The sequence below is a fragment of the Rhinoraja longicauda genome, chromosome 16 (genome assembly GCF_053455715.1).
Source record: "Rhinoraja longicauda isolate Sanriku21f chromosome 16, sRhiLon1.1, whole genome shotgun sequence".
NCBI classification, from domain to species: domain Eukaryota; kingdom Metazoa; phylum Chordata; class Chondrichthyes; order Rajiformes; family Arhynchobatidae; genus Rhinoraja; species Rhinoraja longicauda.
In genome coordinates, this window is record NC_135968.1 from 404232 (window position 1) to 426797 (window position 22566).

The 22566-nt window shown below is 52.4% G+C and overlaps 2 protein-coding genes across 2 annotated transcripts in view; one reads left to right on the plus strand and one right to left on the minus strand.

Annotated features, from left to right (window-relative positions):
* Nucleotides 1-4811: 4811 nt before the first annotated feature.
* The window catches only part of LOC144601224 (uncharacterized), a 39988-nt gene continuing 22233 nt past the window's right edge, over nt 4812-22566 (plus strand). The window contains 4 exon segments of the mRNA XM_078413201.1: nt 4812-4901; nt 4972-5291; nt 5607-5769; nt 18397-19429. Of these exon segments, the coding sequence (XP_078269327.1) occupies nt 4812-4901; nt 4972-5291; nt 5607-5769; nt 18397-19429 (1606 nt within the window).
* Nucleotides 6866-11008, minus strand: LOC144601008 (uncharacterized). Its single transcript, XM_078412915.1, has 2 exons — nt 10904-11008; nt 6866-10330 (listed from the first exon to the last, which is right to left on the minus strand). The coding sequence occupies exon 2, from the start codon at nt 10282-10284 to the stop codon at nt 8695-8697; it is 1590 nt and encodes a 529-aa protein (XP_078269041.1). The 5' UTR covers nt 10285-10330; nt 10904-11008; the 3' UTR covers nt 6866-8694.

The following is a 22566-nucleotide window of genomic DNA, read 5'->3' on the forward strand; positions in this document are numbered from 1 at the left end:
GAGTGAATGAGGGAGGGAAGGAGGCCTGTGGGCCTCCGACAACCGCGCCCCCTGGCTGCGGGAGAGTTTAGTTTATTGTAACGTGTACCGAGGTGCAGTGAAAAGCTTTTTTGTTGCGTGCTAACCAGCCACGAGAAAGGCAACACACGATTACAATCGATCCGTTCACAGTGTACGGATACGGGATAAAGGGAATTACGCTAATTGCAAGACTTGTGTGACTCCAGCGCGGGGACAAGGTTTCTCCCTGTATAAGGTCATAAGTGACAGGAGTAGAATTAGGCCATTTGGCCCATCAAGACTACTTCGCCATTCAATCTTGGACGATCTATCTCTCCCTCCTAACCCCATTCTCCTGCCTTCTCCCCATAACCCCTCACACCTCACAATGAGTCAATATTAGGAGAAGGGGGATGTGCACTGATACCTGGGTGTGCTTGTACATCAGTCACTGAAAGTAAGCATGCAGGTACAGCGGGCAGTGAAGAAAATGCTGGAGTAACTCAGCAGGTCAGGAAGCATCTCAGGAGAGAAGGAATGGGTGACGTTTCGGGTCGAGACCCTTCTTCAGTCAACGTCACCCATTCCTTCTCTCCTGAGATGCTTCCTGACCTGCTGAGTTACTCCAGCATTTTGTGAATAAATACCTTCGATTTGTAACAGCATCTGCAGTTATTTTCCTACACTACTCATGGCATGTTGGCCTTCATTGTGAGAGGATTTAGGTTGAGGAGCAAGGAGGTGTACAGGGCCCTAGTGAGACTGCACTTGGAATATTGTGTGCAATTTTGGTCTCCTAATTTGAGGAAAGACATTCTTGCTATTGAGGGAGTGCAGCGTAGGTTCACCAGGTTAATTCCCGGGATGCCGGGACTGACATATGATGAACGAATGGGTCGACTGGGCTTGAATTTGCTGGAATTTAGAAGGATGAGGCAGGACCTCATAGAAACACATAAAATTATGAAAAGATTGAAAGACAGACAGGTGGGCAGAGGGGGTGGGTCGCTCTGTTGGTGAGGAATGATATTCACTCCCTTGCAAGGGGTGACATAGAATCAGGAGATGTAGAATCAGTATGGATAGAAATGAGGAATTGTAAGGGTAAAAAGACCCTAATGGGAGTCATCTACAGCCCCCCAAACAGTAGCCTCGACATTGGGTGCAAGTTGAATCAAGAGCTAAAATTGGCGTGTCGCAAATGTAATGCTGCGGTGGTTATGGGAGATTTCAACATGCAGGTAGATTGGGAAAATCAGGTTGGTAATGGACCCCAGGAAAGAGAGTTTGTGGAGTGTCTCCGAGATGGATTCTTAGAACAGCTTGCACTGGAGCCTACTAGGGAGAAGGCAATTCTGGATTTAATGTTGTGTAACGAACCTGATCTGATAAGGGGACTCGAGGTAAAAGAGCCATTAGTGATCACAATATGATAAGTTTTACTCTACAAATTGAGAGGGAGAAGGGAAAATCGGAAGTGTCAGTATTACAGTATAGCAATGGGGATTACAGAGGCATGAGGCAGGAGCTGGCCAGAATTGACTGGAAGGAGGCCCTAGCAGGGAAGACAGTGGAACAGCAATGGCAGGTATTCCTGGGAATAATGCAGAGGTTGCAGGATCAATTTATCCCAAAGAGGAGGAAAGATTCTAAGGGGTGAAAGAGGCACCCGTGGCTGACAAGGGAAGTCAAGGACAGCATAAAAATAAAAGAGAAGTACAACAACAAAGCAAAGAAGAGTGGGAAGCCAGAGGATTGGGACTCTTTTAAAGAGCAACAGAAGATGACTAAGAAGGCAATACGGGGAGAAAAGATGAGGTACGAGGGTAAACTAGCCAATAATATAAAGGAGGATAGTAAAAGCTTTTTTAGGCATGTAAAGAGGGAAAAAATATTCAAGGCAAATGTGGGTCCCGTGAAGACAAGCAGGGGAATTTATTATGGGGAACAAGGAAATGGCAGACGAGTTGAACCGGTACTTTGGATCTGTCTTCACTAAGGAAGATACAAGCAATCTCCCAGATATTCTAGTAGCAAGAGATCCTAGGGTGACGGAGGAACTGAACGAAATCCACATTGGGCAGGAAATGGTGTTGGGTAGACTGATGGGACTGAATAATAATAATAATAATACATTTTATTTATATAGCGCTTTTCATATACTCAAAGACGCTTTACAGAGATTTTGAGAACATAGGGAAATTAATAAATAGATAAATAAGTAAATAAATAAATGAACAGAGAAAGGAGACAGTAGGTGAGGTGACCTTCAGTGGTTGAAGGCAGTACTGAACAGGTGAGACTTCAGCGATGTTTTGAATGTGGTGAGTGTGGGGGAACAAGGAAATGGCAGACGAGTTGAACCAGTACTTTGGATCTGTCTTCACTAAGGAAGATACAAGCAATCTCCGAGATGTTCTAGTGGCAAGAGATCCTAGGGTGACGGAGGAACTGAAGGAAATCCACATTAGGCAGGAAATGGTGTTGGGTAGACTGATGGGACTGAAAGCTGATAAATCCCCAGGGCCTGATGGTCTGCATCCCAGAGTACTTAAGGAGGTGGCGCTAGAAATTGTGGACGCATTGGTGATCATTTTCCAATGTTCTATAGATTCAGGATCAGTTCCTGTGGATTGGAGGGTAGCTAATGTTGTCCCACTTTTTAAGAAAGGAGGGAGAGAGAAAATGGGAAATTATAGACCAGTTAGTCTGACATCAGTGGTGGGGAAGATGCTGGAGTCAATTGTAAAAGACGAAATTGCGGAGCATTTGGATAGTAGTAACAGGATTGTTCCGAGTCAGCATGGATTTACGAAGGGAAAATCATGCTTGACTAATCTTCTGGAATTCTTTGAGGATGTAAGTAGGAAAATTGACAGGGCAGAGCCAATGGATGTGGTGTACCTTGACTTTCAGAAAGCCTTCGACAAGGTTCCACATAGGAGATTAGTGGGCAAAATTAGAGCACATGGTATTGGAGGTAGGGTACTGACATGGATAGAAAATTGGTTGACAGACAGAAAGCAAAGAGTGGGGATAAATGGGTCCCTTTCAGAATGACAGGCAGTAACTAGTGGGGTACCGCAAGGCTCGGTGCTGGGACCGCAGCTGTTTACAATATACATTAATGACTTGGATGATGGGATTAAAAGTACCATTAGCAAATTTGCAGATGATACAAAGTTGGGTGGTAGTGTGAACTGTGAGAAAGATGCTATGAGGTTGCAGGGTGACTTGGACAGGTTGTGTGAGTGGGCGGATGCATGGCAGATGCAGTTTAATGTGTGAGGTCATCCACTTTGGTGGTAAGTCAAGTTAGGAAAAGGGGACGTACAACGAGATCTGGGTGTCCTAGTGCATCAGTCACTGAAAGGAAGCATGCAGGTACAGCAGGCAGTGAAGAAAGCCAATGGAATGTTGGCCTTCATAACAAGGGGAGTTGAGTATAGGAGCAGAGAGGTCATTCTGCAGTTGTACAGGGCCCTAGTGAGACCGCACCTGGAGTACTGTGTGCAGTTTTGGTCTCCAAATTTGAGGAAGGATATTCTTGCTATTGAGGGTGTGCAGCGTAGGTTTACTAGGATAATTCCCGGAATGGCGGGACTGTCACGTGTTGAAAGACTGGAGCTACTAGGCTTGTATACACTGGAATTTAGACGGATGAGAGGGGATCTTATCGAAACATATAAGACTATTAAGGGGTTGGACACGTTAGAGGCAGGAAACATGTTCCCAATGTTGGGGGAGTCCAGAACAAGGGGCCACAGTTTAGGAATAAGGGGTAGGCCATTTAGAACTGAGATGAGGAAAAACGTTTTCAGTCAGAGTTGTGAATCTGTGGAATTCTCTGCCTCAGAAGGCAGTGGAGGCCTATTCTCTGAAAGCATTCAAGAGAGAGCTAGATAGAGATCTTAAGGATAGCGGAGTCAGAGGGTATGGGGAGAAGGCAGGAACGGGGTACTGATTGAGAATGATGAGTCATGATCACATTGAATGGCGGTGCTGGCTGGAAGGGCCAAATGCCCTCCTCCTGCACCTATAGTCTATTGTCTTTTGATTGGACAAGAAAAAAATGGAATCAAGGGATATGGGGAGAATGCAGGAAAGGGGTACTGATTATGGATGATCAGCCATGATCATATTGAATGGCGGTGCTGGCTCGACGGGCCAAATGGCCTACTCATAATCGTACTTTGCAACATACGAGAAATTTGATTTGCTATACAGTCATACGACTTGAAGCCCATTGCTGCAGTCGCTGCAGGTGTACGGCCACTCCCCGGTGTGCAGGGTCCTGTGCACCTTCATTTCCGGTGACGACGTGAAGCCTTTGCCTCAGTCGGAGCAGGTGAAGGGGAGGGGGGAGAGGGACTGAGGGGGAGAAGGGAAGGGGGAGAAGAGAAGTTGTGAGGAGGGAAGTGGGGAAGGGGGATGAGGGCGGTGGAAATGAGGTGAGGGGGAGAAGCGGGAGGGTGAGGGGGCAAGTGGTGGGGGCCGCAAAGCATTCGGGCACCACTTCGAGCCGCCACGTGCGGGTGGGAGGCTTGGCATGGTGCCCTGATGCTTGGCGCCCCCAGGTCGGTGAGGCCTTCCCCCTCATACATCCCCTTCCCCCCCACTCCCCTCTCCCCCACCACCTCCCCATTCAAGCACTATTGATGTTCACAATGTCCTGTTTGCCAGCTTGTTGACCCTCTTAGGAGCAGTTGCTGGGGACATGAGAGGCCATTGAGGGCAGCCAGGGTGTCAGTGAGCTCCCCCCCCCCCCCCCATCTGCTCAGTGTGCGGGCTGAGCTTCGGTGGAGGACCACATGATGGGGCCCAACAAGGAGAAGTGTTTTGAGTGCAACATGTGTGGGAAGGCCTGGCAGCAGCCTTGCCAGCTGGAGACCCACTAGTGGGTGCACACGGACGAACGCCCCTTCGACTGCTGACTGCAGCAAAACCTTCAAGACGGAATGGGGCTTGAAGATACACCGGCGGGTGCACAAGGGCGAGAGGCCCTTCACCTGCTCCACCTGCGGGAAGAGCTTTGCCCTGTCGTCAAGGCTGTGGGCGCACCGGCGAGTGCACAGCGATGAGAGGCCCTTCACCTGCGGCAAAGGCTTGAAGTCATCGCCGGACCTGAAGGTGCACCGGCACCTGCACACCGGGGAACAGCCCTACACCTGCAGCGACTGCGGCAAGGGCTGCACCTGCTCCTACAGCCTGCTGGAACACCAGTGCATCCACACCGGCGAGCGCCCCTTCACCTGCGCCCAGTGTGGCAAGGACTACACCCGCTCCTCCAAGCTGCTGTAGCACCAGCGGGTGCACGCCGGCGACCATCCCTTCGCCAGCTAGGTGAGTGGCGAGCACTTTGCCATGGCCACCCATGCCCTGTCTCACCAGCGCGTGCACACCAGTGGCCAGCCCTACGACTGCCAGTATTGCGGTGAGGCGTTTGACAGCTCGGGGGGGCTGTGGCAGCACCATCAGGCCCAAGCCGGCGTACGGCTCTGCCCACCGCGGCAAGCATTTCAAGAGCGCACGGGGGCTGCGGGCGCACCAGCGGATACACACCGGAGAGAGACCCTATGAGTGTGCTGAGTGTGGCAAGGGTCCAGCCTGTGGAAGCACCGGCGTACCCACAGCGGTGAGCTTCCCTTCCCCTGGCCATTCTGTGGTAACGGCTTCACCCGCCTGGAGCACCAGCGGGTCCACACTGGTGAGCACCCCTTTACCTGCCCGCTCGGTGGCAAGGCCTTTGCCCGCTGCTCCAGCCTGCTGGCACACCGCACCGTGGATAGGCGCTGTTTAGGTAGACACAAAATGCAGGAAGGAATGGGTAATATTTTGAGTAGAGACCCTCTTCAGTCATGACCCGAAACGTCACCCTTTCGTGCTCTCCGGAGATGCTGCCTGTCCCGCTGAGTTACTCCAGCATTTTTGTAAACCAGCAGAATGCTCAAAGCTGCTGACTCCAGTTTGCTGTCCTGATAACATATGGAGGAGGTCAGGGAGGTGCAGTGGGGAGTTAGGAACCACATAAATTCTATGATTCCATTCATCCAAATAAAAAAAAGTCTCCCTTTGTTAGGGGAAGGCCAGCCATTGGACTACGTAATCCACCTTTTCAACTTCCCCAGCCACTTCCCCTGCAGTAATTTTATTCCCAACTTTAAAATATTATCTTACCAACTTGACAACACGGAGGCTTCCCATATTCATCCAAATATCCCCTGAACCTTTTTCAACAACATCCATTCCTTCCACTGGCCGAATTCACTTACCAATTTCGTCCACATAAGATTTGCAAAGCACTGTTTGATTCAGTTGTCGTATCCAAATGATTACCCATTTTGCTTACTGATAATTGAACACAGTGCATTGCAAATGGCGCAGATTTTAGTCGCGTTCCAAATGTCACAAATCTCATTACCTCCGGACAACCGTATCCAATCTTACAGCGACTGTAACCCACGCTCTAAGGACCGAAACCTGACCAGTGTCCGCACTCTCAGGACTGAAACCTGACCTGTGGTATTGATATCGATATCTTACAATGTTAGTCGACGCGCAGTGATATCAGTCACTGACCAAAATATCTGCCTATTCCAGTATTCGCCAGACTGACCTGATTTCGTCAAGACATCACACAATAGTTAGGGAATGGCCAATTCGTCATCAGACGGCAAAGGAAAACAGAGGTAGTGAAAACTAAGTGGGGGCCGAATTCCTCTGCCTCCAAGACGGCTCAGCTCCTTGGCCGCGAACTCGTGGTAATTGTCTTTTGAAATCCCACCGCTGCCACCAAAATGATAATCCGAGTTCTTTACCTGCAGTCTAGATCTAAAGATAATAATCCGAATACTGGATGAGTACAACAGATTTTATTCCACAATCGTGTTCTTCCCGTGAGGATCTCCAGACACAATATAGTGTCTGAAAAGCTCTCAACTAGGGAGGGGGATAGAACAGCTTTTTCCAAGATTAACAACTTTTTATACAGAAAGGAAAAGGGGTGTTACATAGGAATCAACAACCAATTACAATCTAAATACAATTCACATGGTTACAGAGAAAACAAAGCCATTAATACAGGTCATATGCTTTCAGGGAAACGCATCACCTAGAGTGGATTCGAAACAAACTTTTCCTACTTTCACACATGCCCATATAAGGAGTTGGTATTGTGGAATAAGGAAAACCTTGTCTATTCTTTTGCAGCTGCAGAACAAGGCACCCATTTAAGAACAAAGAAACTCTTTAGTGCCTGTCTGTTCCTAAACGAATCAGCACATTCTTTTCCAATGATAACACTATTCTGTAACAAGCATCTATTTTACTGCTTTCTACTGAAAATAAGCATTTGTTTTATATTAGCTAAAACAAAAACAAAAGTAACCATCTTCAACCATCTAAAACAAAATATCAATATCTCTAATTAACTATTCCAGCTAATAGCATACAGATTATCAGGGGCATTCCCTGAGGGGTTCGGGGGGTTGCCGAAGTATTGGCCAAGTATGTGCACATACAAGGAATGTGCCTTAGTGCTCTGCTCGCAAGTAACACGAACATACAATAAATATTTAAGAATAAAGCATAAAACATTAAAACATTAAGAATACAACATAACGGTTTAAACGTGCGAGTGAAATAAACCAGAGCAAAAAGAGACCACAGACTTTTGGTTATTGAGTGAAGCTACTCCTCGCGGAAAAAAACTGTTTTTAAGTCTGGCTGTGGCTGCTTTGACAGTCTGTAGTCGCCTTCCAGGGGGAAGTACTCCAAAGAGTTTGTGGCCAGGGTGAAACAGCTCGCTTCCTGGCCCTTGCAGTGTACAGTTCGTCAATGGGGGGGAGGGGGGGAAGGTTGCAGCCAACAACCTTCTCAGCTGATGGAACGATTCGTTGCAGCCTCCGGATGTCGGACTTAGTGGCTGAGCCGAGATGTGCTTTCCCAGCCTCACATGCTGCTTCCTGTCTGTCAGGAAGTTGATGATCCACCGACAGAGGGGTTCAGGCACAGTCAACTGGGAGAGTTTGGAGTGTAGTAGCTCTGGCACAATGGTGTTAAATACAGTGCAGGCCTGGGTTGACTGCATCATCTACCGATCTATTGGCCCGGTCTGCAAACTGCAGAAGGTCCAGCAGGGGGTTTGTGATGTTTTTCAGCTGGGCCAGCACATGCTTTCAAAGGTCTTCATGAACCCTTGCCACACTCGGCTCACACAAAGGGTCTCTCTCCGGTGTGTATCCGCTGGTGCTCCCGCAGCCCCGGTGCGCTTTAGACTTTACTGATACAGCGCGGAAACAGGCCCTTCGGCCCACATAGTACGCGCCGACCAGCGATCCGCGCACACTCACACTATCCTACACAAACTGGGGACAATTTACAATTATACCAAGCCAATTAACCTACAAACCTGCACGTATTTGGAGTATGGGAGGAAACCGGAGCACCCGGAGAAAACCCACGCAGGTCACGGGGAGAACGTGCAAACTCCGAACAGACAGCACCCGTAGTCAGGATGGAACCCGGGTCTCTGGTGGCGCTGTGAGGCAGCAACTCTACCGCTGCGCCACTGAGCAACGGTGGGAGGAGCCGCTCACCGGCTGAAGCCCGCCGGTGCTGCCGCAGCCCCCGCGAGCTGGCAAACGCCTCACCGCAGTACTGGCAGTCATAGGGCTGGCCACTGGTGTGCACACGCTAGTGAGACAAGGCGTGGGTGGCCATGGCAAAGTGCTCGCCACTCATCGGGCTGGGGATGGGACGGGCACTGGCGTGGACCCGCTGGTGCTTCAGCAGGCTATAGGAGCGGGTGAATCCCTTGCCGCACTGGGCGCATGTAAAGGGGCGCTCGTTGTTGTGGGTGTGCTGGTGCTGCAGCAGGGTGCTGTTGCTGGTGAAGCCCTTGCCGCACTGGGCACAGGTGAAGGGGCGTTCTCCGGTGTGTTGGCGCCGGTGCACCTTCAACCCAGCCATTGCCTTATAGCCCTTACCACAGTCGGAGCAGGTGAAGGGCCGCTCGCCGCTGTGCACCCTCTGGTGCTTCAGCAGCCTGGAGGAGCTGGTGAAGCCCTTGCCGCACTGGGTGCAGGTGAAGGGGCGCTCGCTGGTGTGGATGCGCTGGTGCTCCAGCAGGCTGTAGGAGCGGGTGAAGCCCTTGTCGCAGTCGCTGCAGGTGTAGAGGCGCTCCCCAGTGGGCAGGCGTCGGTGAACCTCCAGGTGCTGCGACGACATGAAGCCCTTGCCGCTGTCGGGGCAGGTGACGCGCCGCTCACGGCTGTGCACTCGCTGGTGGGTGAGCAAGTTGGAGGAGTGGGTGAAGGCCTTGCCACACTGGACGCAGGTGAAGGGCCGCTCACCGGTGTGGATGCGCTGGTGCTCCAGCAGGTTGGAGGAGTGGGTGAAAGCCTTGCCGCACTGGACGCAGGTGAAGGGGCGCTCGCCGGTGTGCAGGCGCTGGTGCTTCAGCAGGTTGGAGGAGTGGGTGAAAGCCTTGCCGCACTGGAGGCAGGTGAAGGGGCGCTCACCAGTGTGGGTGCGTTGGTGCTCCAGCAGTTTGGAGGAGTGGGTGAAGGCCTTGCCGCACTGGACACAGGTGAAGGGGCGCTCGCCGGTGTGCAGGCGCCAGTGCACTTTGAGCTCCTGCTTCGACTTGAAGCCTTTGCCACAATCGGAGCAGGTGAAGGGCCTCTCACCGTTGTGCATCCACTGGTGCTTCCGCAGCCCTGACGACTGGGCAAAGCGCTTGCCGCAGGTGGAGCAGCAAAAGGGCTTCTCGTCCGTGTGCACCCGATGGTGATCCAACAGCCCCGATGAGTGGACAAAGCACTTGCTGCAGGTGGAGCCTCCAAAAGGCTCCTCGCCAATGTGCACCCGCCGGTGCTGTTGTAGCCCATACAAACGGGCAAAGCTCTTGCCGCAGATGGTGCAGTCAAATGGCATCTCACCCGTGTGCACCCGCCGATGCAGCCTAAGCCCCGACGACCGGGCAAAGCTCTTGCCGCAGGTTGAGCAGGTGAAGGGCTTCTCGCCCGTGTGTACCTGCCAGTGAATCTTCAGATGCGGCACCGTCTTGAAGCTCTTGCCGCAGTCGGAGCAGCTGAAGGGGCGTTCTCCTGTGTGCACCCGCCTGTGGGTTTCCAGCCGGCACAGGTGCTGCCAGGCCTTGCCACATACGTCGCACTTATAACGCTTCTCCTTGTTGGGCCCCATCATGTGGTCCTCCACCAATGCTCCGCCCACACACCGAGCAGATGGGGGGTGCTCACCGGCACCCTGGCCGCCCTCCATGGCCGTTCACGTTCCTGTCTCTCCGTCCACAGCAACGGCTCCGAAACTGCAGGAGGGGAACACAGAGTCAACAAGCTGGCAAACAGGACATTACTAACACCTGGACATCACTAGTGCTTGTAAGGGGGTGAGGGGAGGTGTCAAGGGGGGTAGTGGGGGAGGTGTCAAGGGGGGTAGTGGGGGAGGGGTCGAGGGGTGTGGGGGGAGGGGGAAAGGGGGCACCGCACCGACCTGGGGGCGCCGACCACCAGGGCACAATTGACAATAGGTGCAGCAGTCGGTCATTTGGCCCTTCGAGCCAGCAGCGCCATTAAATGTGATCGTGGCTGATCATTCAAAATCAGCACTGCGCCCAACATTACTATTGCTTAAAGGGGAGGGGTGGAGTGGGGGAGGGGATGAGGAAGGGTGGGTGAGGAGGGGGGGATGTGTGAGGGGGGAAGGCCGCACCAACATTGGGTGGCGCCAAGCATTTGGGCACCACGCTGATCCTGCCGAGGCAGTGCCTGAATGCTCAGCACCCCCAAGGTCGGTGCGGTCCCCCAACCGCCGCTTCTCCCCCTCCCCTCACTTCTACGCCCTCATCACCCTTCCTCACTTCCCCCCTTTGTCTTCTCACCACCACTCCCCTCATTGCAACCCCGCCCCCTCCGACTGCGGCAAGAGCTTTTTGAATTCGTCGGGGCTGAGGCAAGGCCCGCCCGCTCCTCCAACCTGCTGAAGCTCCCGCTGTAGCTTCTGGGAGCCCCGGGGCGGCAACCGTTGGACGGGCGGCTCCGATTGGCGGAGGACGCGGTCTTTCCGAGGGGCGGGGCTGTTCTCGACCTATCGGACACGCTCAAATGCACAGGGGAGCGGGTACGCCACCCGGATTGGTCGGACGCCGGGAGGGGGCGGTACCTAGTACACTGTGACGCAAGACGTGCTCTCATTGGCCGCTGCCCGTCAGTGGAGGAGGTAGGACCTGGTTGTTTGGTCACGTGAGGCGCGACAGGACGAGGCCTCCGCTCGCTCAGCGCGGGGAATAGCTGCCGCCATCGTCGCCGCCCCCCTTGGCTCCGCGTCCTTTCCCCTACCCCTACCTGCTTCCTTCCCGAGGGCGATCCTTCCTTCCCGAGGGCCACCGACCTGAGGGGTGCGGGCGCATTGGGTGTGGGATGTGAGTGAATGCGGGAGGGAAGGTCTGGGCGCCCTCTGGTCGTCCAGCTGCAGCGCCCCCTGGCGGCAGGAGGTCGCGGTGCAACATTACTGGTTAGCCGTCCGCAGCGCCCCTAGCGACGGGAGGGTTGAGTTTAGTTTACCGAGGTGCAGTGAAAAGCTGTTTTTGTTGCGTGCTAACCAGTCAGCAGAAAGGCAACAGTCGTGACCTCGCCTGCCGTGCAAGGGCCCTATTCACTGGATGTTTTCAAGAGAGAGTTAGATTCATAGAAACATAGAAAATAGGTGCAGGAGTAGGCGATTCGGCCCTTCGAGGCTGCACCGCCATTCAATATGATCATGGCTGATCATCCAACTCAGTAACCCGTACCTGCCTTCTCTCCATACCCCCTGATCCCTTTGCCACAAGGGCCAGATCTAACTCCCTCTTAAATATAGCCAATGAACTGGCCTCAACTACCTTTTGTGGCAGAGAATTCCACAGATTCACCACACTCTGTGTGAAAAAAACCTTTCTCATCTCGGTCCTAAAAGACTTCCCCCTTATCCTTAAACTGTGACCCCTTGTTCTGGACTTCCCCAACATCGGGAACAATCTTCCTGCATCTAGCCTGTCCAACCCCTTAAGAATTTTGTAAGTTTCTATAAGAGCCCCCCTCAATCTTCTAAATTCCAGCGAGTACAAGCCGAGTCTATCCAGTCTTTCTTCATATGAAAGTCCTGCCATCCCAGGAATCAATCTGGTGAACCTTCTCTGTACTCCCTCTATGGCAAGAATGTCTTTCCTCAGATTAGGAGACAAAAACTGTACCCAATACTCCAGGTGTGGTCTCACCAATGCCCTGTACAACTGCAGCAGAACCTCCCATCTCCTATACTCAAATCCCCTCGCTATGAATGTCAACATACCATTCGCTTTCTTCACTGCCTGCTGCACCTGCATGCCTACTTTCAATGACTGGTGCACCATGACACCCAGGTCTCGCTGCATCTCCCCTTCTCCTAATCGGCCACCATTCAGATAATAGTCTGCTTTCCTATTCTTGCCACCAAAGTGGATAACCTCACATTTATCCACATTATACTGCATCTGCCATGCATTTGCCCACTCACCTAACCTATCCAAGTCACGTTGCAGCCTCCTAGCATCCTCCTCACAGCTAACACTGCCCCCCAGCTTCGTGTCATCCGCAAACTTGGAGATGTCGCATTCAATTCCCTCGTCCAAATCATTAATATATATTGTAAATAGCTGGGGTCCCAGCACTGAGCCTTGCGGTACCCCACTAGTCACTGCCTGCCATTCTGAAAAGGACCCGTTTATTCCTACTCTTTGCTTCCTGTCTACCAGCCAGTTCTCTATCCATGCTGACTTTGTCCAATGATTTCACCACTTTCCAAATGTGCTGCTATCCCATCTTTAATAACTGACTCTAGCATTTTCCCCACTACCGATGTTAGACTAACTGGTCTGTAATTCCCCGTTTTCTCACTCCCTCCCTTTTTGAAAAGTGGGGTTACATTAGCTACCCTCCAATCCTCAGGAACTACTCCAGAATCTAAAGAGTTTTGAAAAATTATAACTAATGCATCCACTATTTCTGGGGCTGCCTCCTTAAGCATTCTGGGATGCAGCCTATCTGGCCCTGGGGATTTATCGGCCTTTAATCCATTCAATTTACCTAACACCACTTCCCGACTAACCTGGATTTCACTCAGTTCCTCCATCTCATTTGACCCCCGGTCCCCTGCTACTTCCGGCAGATTATTTATGTCTTCCTCTGTGAAGACAGAACCAAAGTAGTTATTCAATTGGTCTGCCATGTCCTTGTTCCCCATGATCAATTCACCTGTTTCTGACTGCAAGGGACCTACATTTGTTTTAACTAATCTTTTTCTCTTCACATATCTATAAAAGCTTTTGCAGTCAGTTTTTATGTTCCCTGCCAGTTTTCTTTCAGAATCTATTTTCCCTTTCAAATTAAGCCCTTTGTCCTCCTCTGCTGGACTCTGTTCAGCTCTATGGACTAACGGAATCAAGGGATAGGGGGAGAAAGCAGGAACGGGTATCTATATTCCTTTATTCGTCCCACACCGGGGAAATTTATAGTGTTACAGCAGCAAAGTGGATAGCAAGAGACCAAGAGATCATCCATTATAAATAAAAGATACATAAATTGTCATCAGTTTTCTGTGTGTTCTTAGCTGTTATTGTTGACTCGTTTGCTGGGAGCAGTGCTGGTTGTGCAGTCTCACAACAGCGGGAAGGAAGGACCTCCTATATCTCACCTTCACGCACTTGGGGTGAAGGAGTCTGTCACTGAAGGAGCTACTCAGTGCAGTGACAGTGTCCTGCATGGGGTGGGAGTCGTTGTCCAGCAGCGATGTTAGCTTTGCCATCATCCTCTCTCCCACCACCTGCACTGAGTCAAGGGGGCAACCCAGGACAGAGCTGGCCTGCCTGACCAGGTTGTCGAGTCTCTTCCCTTCCGCCGCTGAGAAGCTGCTGCTCCAGCAGACCACTCCATAGAAAATGGCTGATGCAACCACTGTATTGTAGAAGGTCCTTAGGAGTGCCCCCTGCACTCCAAAGGACCTGAGTCTCCTTAGCAGATAAGGTTAGCTCTGGCCCTTTCTGTATAGTGCATTGGTGTTTTCAGTCCAGTCCAGTTTATTGTTGAGGTAGACACCCAGGTACTTATAAGAATCCACCCTCTCGATGTCCATTCCCTGGATGTTCACCGGTGTCGGGGGGAACCTGGCTGCGCCTGCAGAAATCTACCACCATCTTCCTGGTTTTCCCCGCGTTGATCCGGAGGCAGTTCCACTGGCGCCATTCCACAAACTGCTTGATCAGTTCTCTATATGCCCTGTCATCGTCACCCATGATGAGGTCGACGATGGCAGAGTCGTCAGAGAACTTCTATAGGGTACTGTTGGGTAACATCTGCTAAAGGTACTGATTGTGGATGATCATATTGAATGGCGGTGCTGGCTCAAAGGGCCGAATGGCCGACCCCTGCACCTGTTCTTTGTGTGTTTCTATGTAAAAGCTTTTCACTCCACGTCTCGACCCTCCAGAGATGGTGCCTGTCCCTCTGCAGCTTCTAGGGGCCCGGGGGCGTGGCGTGGCCCCTGATTGGCCGGCCGTGCCCAGCCAACCGTTGCGAAGGTTGGATCGGCGGCTCCGATTGGCGGAGGGCGCTGTCTGTCCGAGGGGCGGGACGTCAGTTCAACCTATAGGCCTGCGTGGGGGACGTGGCTCTGATTGGTCGGACGCAGGCGGCACCTGGTCCTTTGTAACGTTCGAGCCGTGGAGGCGGGTCCTACTGCCATTGGCGGCTGGCGCTGCCCGTCAGGGCGCTGGAGGCGGGACCTAGTCGCCGGTCACGTGAGGCTGGCCGGGGCGACGGGATGAGGTCTCTGTTTGCTCGGCGCCGGGAGCTCAGGTGGGAAACAGACGCCCCCGCTGCCGCTCGGCCCCGCGTCCTCCCTCCCACCAACATCTTCCTTCTCGAGGGCTCTCCTGCAGCCGCCGACCCGAGGAAGGAGCCGGAGCGCGAGGATGTGAGTGAGGGAGGGGAAGGAGGTCTGGGCGCCCGCTGGTCCTCCGATTTTAGCGCCCACTGGCGGCGGGAGGCCTCAAAGCACCGTCGTTGTTCCTCCGTCTGCAGGAAGGGGGGGCAGGGGGGTGAGAGTGGAGGGGGGGTGGGCAGGGGGGTGAGAGTGGAGGGGGGTGAGAGTGGAGGGGGGGGCGAGTGGAGGGGGTGGGGGCGCCTAGCAGCCGGGCACCACGTCGAGCCGCCCGGCCGCACGTCCACCAGCCAGCCACCCTGCGCCGTGATGCATTTTTTCCCCAGCACTTTGTGCCCAAAGATACTAGAGTAACAAGATTTAATAGGAATCTGAGGGGTAACTTTTTTACACAAAGGTTGGTGGGTGTATGGAACAAGCTGCCAGATGAGGTAGTTGAGGCTGGGACTATCCCATCGTTTAAGAAAGTTAGACAGGTACATGCATAGGAGAGGTTTGGAGGGATATGGAGCAAACGCAGGCAAGTGGGACTAGTGTAGATGGGACGTGTTGGTCGGTGTGGGCAAATTGGACCAAAGGGCCTGTTTCCATGCTGTATCACTATGACTATGACAAAGTGCTGGAGTAATTCAGCGGGACAGGCAGCATCTGCGGAGAAAAGGACTGGGAGCAAAGAGGTCCTTCTGCAGTTGTACAGGGCCCTAGTGAGACCGCACCTGGAGTACTGTGTGCAGTTTTGGTCTCCAAATTTGAGGAAGGATATTCTTGTTATTGAGGGTGTGCAGCATAGGTTTACTAGGTTAATTCCCGGAATGGCGGGACTATCATATGTTGAAAGACTGGAGCGACTAGGCTTGTATACACTGGAATTTAGAAGGATGAGAGGAGATCTTATCGAAACGTATAAGATTATTAAGGGGTTGGACACGTTAGAGGCAGGAAACATGTTCCCAATGTTGGGGGAGTCCAGAACAAGGGGCCACAGTTTAAGAATAAGGGGTAGGCTATTTAGAACTGAGATGAGGAAAAACTTTTTCAGTCAGAGAGTTTGAATCTGTGGAATTCTCTGCCTCAGAAGGCAGTGGAGGCCAATTCTCTGAATGCATTCAAGAGAGAGCTAGATAGAGCTCTTAAGGATAGCAGAGTCAGGGGGTATGGGGAGAAGGCAGGAACGGGGTACTGATTGAGAATGATCAGCCATGATCACATTGAATGGCGGTGCTGGCTCGAAGGGCCGAATGTCCTCCTCCTGCACCTATTGTCTATTGTGAAGCTTTGGGTCGAGACCCTTCTGTGGTTTAGAGATGCCGCTCGGAAACAGGTCTTTCAGCCACAGAATCCGCGCCAACCAGCGATCGCCCCGTACACCAAGTCAAGTCAAATTTATTTGTCACATACACATACACGATGTGCAGTGAAATGAAAGTGGCAATGCCTGCGGATTGTGCACAAAAAAGAATTACAGTTACAGCATATAAATAAAGTTAATAAGTTACTATAGTGTAGACAAAAATTTAGTCTCTGGGGTTATAAAAGTTGACAGTCCTGATGGCCTGTGGGAAGAAACTCCGTCTCATCGTTTTTACAGCGTGACAGCGGAGGCGTTTGCCTGATCGTAGCATCTGGAACAGTCCGTTACTGGGGTGGCAGGGGTCCCTCATGATCTTGCTTGCTCTGGATCTGCACCTCCTGATGTATAGGTCTTGCAGGGGGACGAGTGTAGTTCCCATGGTGCGTTCTGCCGAACGCACTACTCTCTGCAGGGCCATCCTGTCCTGGGCAGAGCTGTTCCCAAACCAGACTGTAATGTTGCCGGACAGGATGCTCTCTACAGCCCCAGAGTAGAAGCAATGAAGGATCCTCAGAGACACTCTGAATTTCCTCAGTTGTCTAAGGTGGTAAAAGCGCTGCTTTGCCTTACCCACCAGTGCGGCAATGTGCGTTGCCCACGTCAGATCCTCTGTGATGCGGACTCCCAAGTATTTAAAACTGCTCACCCTATCCACAGTAGACCCATTTATTTCCAGTGGTGTGTACGTCCTTGGATGTTTAGCCCTTCTGAAGTCCACAATCAGCTCCTTCGTTTTAGTGACATTCAAGAGGAGGCTATTGTCCTGACACCAGAGTGCCAGATCAGCCACCTCCTCCCGGTAGGCCTTCTCATCGTTGTTGGAGATCCGGCCCACCACCACAGTGGGTGACAGTGTCATCAGCAAACTTGATGATGGAGTTTGAGCTGAACCTGGCCCCACAATCATGTGTGTACAGGGAGTACAGTAGGGGGCTAAGGACGCAGCCCTGGGGGGATCCTATGTTCAGGGTGAGGGAGCTGGATGTGTGTTCCCCCATCCTGACCACTTGGGGCCTGGCGGTGAGAAAGTCCAGGACCCAGGGACACAGAGGGGTGCTAAGCCCCAGTTTCAGCAGCTTCTCAACCAGTCTGCTGAATGCTGAACTAAAGTCAATGAACAGCATCCTCACATAGCCCCCCTGGTTGTCCAGATGAGAGAGAGCGGTGTGCAGAACCTGGGAGACCGCATCATCCGTGGACCTGTTCGGACGGTATGCGAACTGTAGTGGGTCCATGTTGCGAGGAAGGAGGGCACAGATATGCTTCTTGACTAGCCTCTCAATGCATTTCATGACAACCGAGGTCAGGGCCACCGGTCGGTAGTCATTTAAACACGCTGGAGAGGCATTCTTTGGGACCGGTACAATGATGGATCTTTTGAAGCATGCAGGGACCACGGACTTGGTCAAGGAGAGGTTGAATATTGTGGTGAGCACTGGAGCAAGCTGAGTAGCACAAGACTTTAGCACTCGCCCAGATATACCATCTGGGCCTCCAGCTTTCCTCCTGTTCACACGCGTCAGAGCCCACCTCACCTCATGCTCGGTCCCAGCACTATCCCATGCGCATTAAGGACAATTTTGCAGAGGCCGATTAATCTACACACCTGAACGTCTTTGAAATGATAGAGGAAACCGGGGCACCTGGAGTAAAAACACATGCAGGTCAAGGTGAGAACGCACAGACAGCACCAGCAGTCAGGATCGAACCCGGGTCTGTGCAGGTGAAGCAGCAGCTGTCGCAATGCCCCACTGTGCTGCCCAGAATTATATAACGGTTTCCTTCGCCATAAACGCCCCCATTCGCATTTTAGTAATGTCCTGTTTGCCAGCTTGTTGACCCTCTATGTTCCCCTCCTGCAGGGTTTAGGAGCCGTTGCTGTGAACGGAGAGACGGGCACGTGAGTGGCCATTGAGGGCGTTCAGGGTGCCTATGAGCACCCCCCCCCCTCATCTGCCCCGTGTGCGGGCTGAGCTTCGATGGAGGGCCTCATGACAGGGCCCAAAAAGGAGAAGCGTTATGAGTGCAACGAGTGTGGCAAGGCCTGGCAGAGCTCGAGCCGGCTGGAGATTCACCGGCGGGAGCACACGGGAGAACGCCCCTTCGACTGCTCGGAGTGCAGCAAGAGCTTCACCTGCTACTGGACCCTGCTGCGGCACAACCGCGTGCACTCCGACGAGAGGCCCTTTGGCTGCTCCGACTGCGGCAAGTGCTTCAAGACGATGCAGGAGCTCAAGATCCACCGGCGGGTGCACACGGGTGAGAAGCCCTTCACCTGCTCCACCTGCGGCAAGAGCTTTGCCCGGTCATGGGGGCTGTGGCAGCACCGGCGGGTGCACACCGGGGAGCGCCCCTACACCTGCAGCGACTGCGGCAAGGGCTTCACCTGCCATAACAGCCTGCTGGAGCACCAGCGCATCCACACCGGCGAGCGCCCCTTCACCTGCGCCCAGTGTGGCAAGGGCTACACCAGCTCCTCCAACTTGCTGAAGCACCAGCGGGTGCACACCGGTGAGCGCCCCTTCACCTGCTCCCAGTGTGGCAAGGGCTTCACCAGCTCCTCCAAGCTGCTGAGCCACCAGCGGGTGCACAGCAGTGAGCGGCCCTTCACCTGCTCTGACTGCGGCAAGGGCTTCAAGTCGATGCCGGAGTTGAAGGTGCACTGGCGCCTGCACACCGGGGAGCGCCCGTACATCTGCAGTGACTGCGGCAAGGGCTTCACCCGCTCTGACAGCCTGCTGGAGCACCGGCGCACCCACACCAGTGAGCGCCCATTCACCTGCGCCCAGTGCAGCAAGGGCTTCACCTGCTCGTCCAAACTGCTGAGGCACCAGCAAGTCCACGCTGGCGACCGTCCCATCCCCAGCCTGGAGAGTGGCAAGCGCTTTGCTGTGGCCTCCCACGTCCTGTCTCACCAGCGTGTGCACACCAGTGGCCAGCCCTACGACTGCCAGTACTGCGGTGAGGCGTTTGACAGCTCGCGGGGGCTGCGTCAGCACCGGCGGGCCCACGCCGGCGAGCGGCTCTTCCCACCGCAGCAAGCGTTTCAAGAGCGCACGGGGGCTGCGGGAGCACCAGCGGATACACACCGGAGAGAGACCCTTTGAGTACGCTGAGTGTGGCAAGGGTTTCACCCACATGTCTAGCCTGTGGAAGCACCAGCGTACCCACACCAGCGAGCGCCCCTTCACCTTGCCCGCTGTGTGGCAAGGCCTTTGCCCGCACCTCCAGCCTGCTGGCACACCGCGCCATGGATAGACGCTGTTTAGGTAGACACGAAATGTTGGAAGGAATGGGCAATGTTTTGAGTCAAGACCCTCTTCAGTCTCGACCCGAAACGTCACCCTTTCCTTCTCTCCAGTGATGCTGCCTGTCCCACAGAGTTACTCCACCATTTTGTGTTCTTTTTTAAAAACCAGCATCTGCAGTTCCTCGCTTTTAAACCATTCTGGTAAACCCTCTCTTTGCCTTCCCCAAAGCCTCCACATCAGCCCTGCAATGGAGTCACCAGAACTGAATGCAATACTTCAAATGCTACCTGACCAATGTCTCTTAAAGCTGCACGTATATATTCCCCTCTCCTTATCTCACACCCTTTTATCTGCTTATTTTCTCTCGCCTCTGCCGATCACCCCCTCATCTGGTAACATAGTGTCAATCTGAAGAAGGGTCCCGACCCAAAACATCACCCATCCATGTTCTCCAAAGATGCTGCCTGACCTGCAGAGTTGCTCCAGCAGTCTGTGAAACGTCACCTATCCATGTTCTCCCCAGATGCTGCCTGACCCACTGAGTTACTCCAGCACTCTGAAACATCACCTATCCATGTTCTCTACGGATGCTGCCTAACCCGCCGAGTTACTCCAGCTCTTCGTGTTAGAGTCACAGAGTGATACAGCGTGAAAACAGACCCTTCAGCCCAATTTGCCCACACCGGCCAACATGTCCCAGCTACACTAGTCGCACCTGCCTGCGTTTGATCCACATCCCTCCAAACTTGTCCTATCCGTGTACCTGTCTATAACTGTTTCTTAAACATTGGGATAGTCCCAGCCTCAACTACCTCCCCTGGCAGCTCGTTCCATTCCACCCTTTGTGTGAAAAGTTACCCCTCAGATCCCTATTAAATCTTTTCCTCTTCACCTTGAACCTATGTCCTCTGGTCCTCGATTACCCTACTCTGGGCAACAGGTTCTGTGCCTCTAACTAAATTGTGTTTTCTGCAAGATTCCAGCATCTGCAGTTTCTTGTGTCACCCTCACCTATATCCACCTATCACTTCTGAAGAAGGGTCTCAACCTGAAACGTCACCCATTCCTTCTCTCCAGAGATGCTGCCTGTCCCGCTGAGTTACTCCACCATTTTGTGTCCATCGATCACCCGCCAGGCTTTCTCCAGCCTCCATCTCCCTTTTCCAGCTCCCCCCCCCCCCCCCACCCTCTCTGATCAGTCTGAAGAAGGGTCTTGACTCAAAACATTGTCTGCCATTACCTCTAAAGCGGTGGATGAACTCAGTGGGTCAGGCCGCATCTGTGGAGGGAAGGGAATCTAAGGTGACCACTCCCACCTCTCCTTCCCAACTTTCTCCACCACCCACAACAAGCAGTCTGAAGAAGGGTCCTGACCTAGAATGTTGCCTGTCTGTGCTCTCCAGAGGTGCAAGTTACTCCAGGAGATTGTGTCTCTTTGTAAACCAGCATCTGCTGTTCCTTGTACCTAGACTAGGCGTGCATTTCACCCGACACTTGCGCTCGGGGTCCGGCAAGGCCTGCTGGATCTCCCGGTTGCCAACCATTTTAACTCCCCTTCCCACTCCCACACTGATCTTTCTGTCTTGGGCCTCCTCCATTGCCAGAGTGAGGTGACACGCAAACTGGAGGAACAGCACCTCATAGCTCACAGCCAATGACATTAACTTTCCAAATTAAGGAGACCCCCCCCCACCTCCTAATCAAGTCCTGGAGTCTGTCCCGACCTCATCTCTTTGTTCCAGCTTTCTCCCCAACTCCATAAGTCCAAAGAAGGGTCCCGACCCGACACGTCACCTGTCCATTCTCCTCTAAACTGCCGGTAGAACTCAGCAGGTCAGCCATCCGTGGAGGGAACCAGATGGAGAAGTCTTCCTAATATCAGCCCTCCTTGGCCCTGCTGAGGAGCAGACTATCAACAGTACCAGCATCTTCTCATTCATACTGTACCCAAGTGGAAATGCAAAAAATGGACCAAGCTGCCTACAGCCGACTGCTCACAGTACCAGCTGACTGCAACTGGCCGGAAAACTTAAAGGCATTTAAAAGTTTTTTTTAAAGAAAGTCTTGACGCATTTGTGCCTTATGTAACAAATGAAGCAAGTATCTCCTGGCCTCACTCTGTTCTTCAGAATTCATGTTGTGCTATCAATAATGAAAGAAAAATGTCAGCCATCTCCAGAAATGATAGGAAATGATTCTCGCCTCCATGCATATCTAGCCGTAAGGCAGTTGGACACCTCCCCACTACTTCAAAGATAGTTCCTGCAGTTGGGAATATCGTTAGGCTGCTGTTGTATTTTATTTATTTAAAGGAATGAATGAATGAATAAGTTTATTGGCCAAACATGTGCACACACAAGGAATGTGCCTTGGTGCTCCGCTCTCAAGTAACAACACGAACAATTAAGAATAAACCATAAAACATTACGGTTTAACATGCGAGTGCAATAAACCAGAGCAAAAAGACGCTACAGACTTTTGGTTATTGAGTGGAGCTATCACTCGTGGAAAATCTATCACTGGATTTAGTGTTGTGTAATGAACATGATTTGATAAGGGAACTCAAGGTAAAAGAGCCATTAGGAGGCAGTGATCATAATATGATAAGTTTTAATCTACAATTTGAGAGGGAGAAGGGAAAATCGGAAGTGTCAGTATTACAATATAGCAAAGGGGATTATAGAGGCATGAGGGAGGAGCTGGCCAGATTTGACTGCAAGGAGATCCTAGCAAGGGAAGACAGTGGAACAGCAATGGCAGGTATTCCCGTGAATAATGCAGAAGGTGCAGGATCAATTCATCCCCAAGAGAAGGAAAGATTCTAAGGGGAGTCAGAGGCGCTCGTGGCTAACAAGGGAAGTCAAGGACAGCATAAAAATGAAAGAGAAGTATAACGTAGCAAAGAAGAGCGGGAAGCCAGAGGATTGGGACACTTAAAGAGCAACAGAAGATAACTAAAAAGGCTGAAGAAGGGTCTCGACCCAAAAC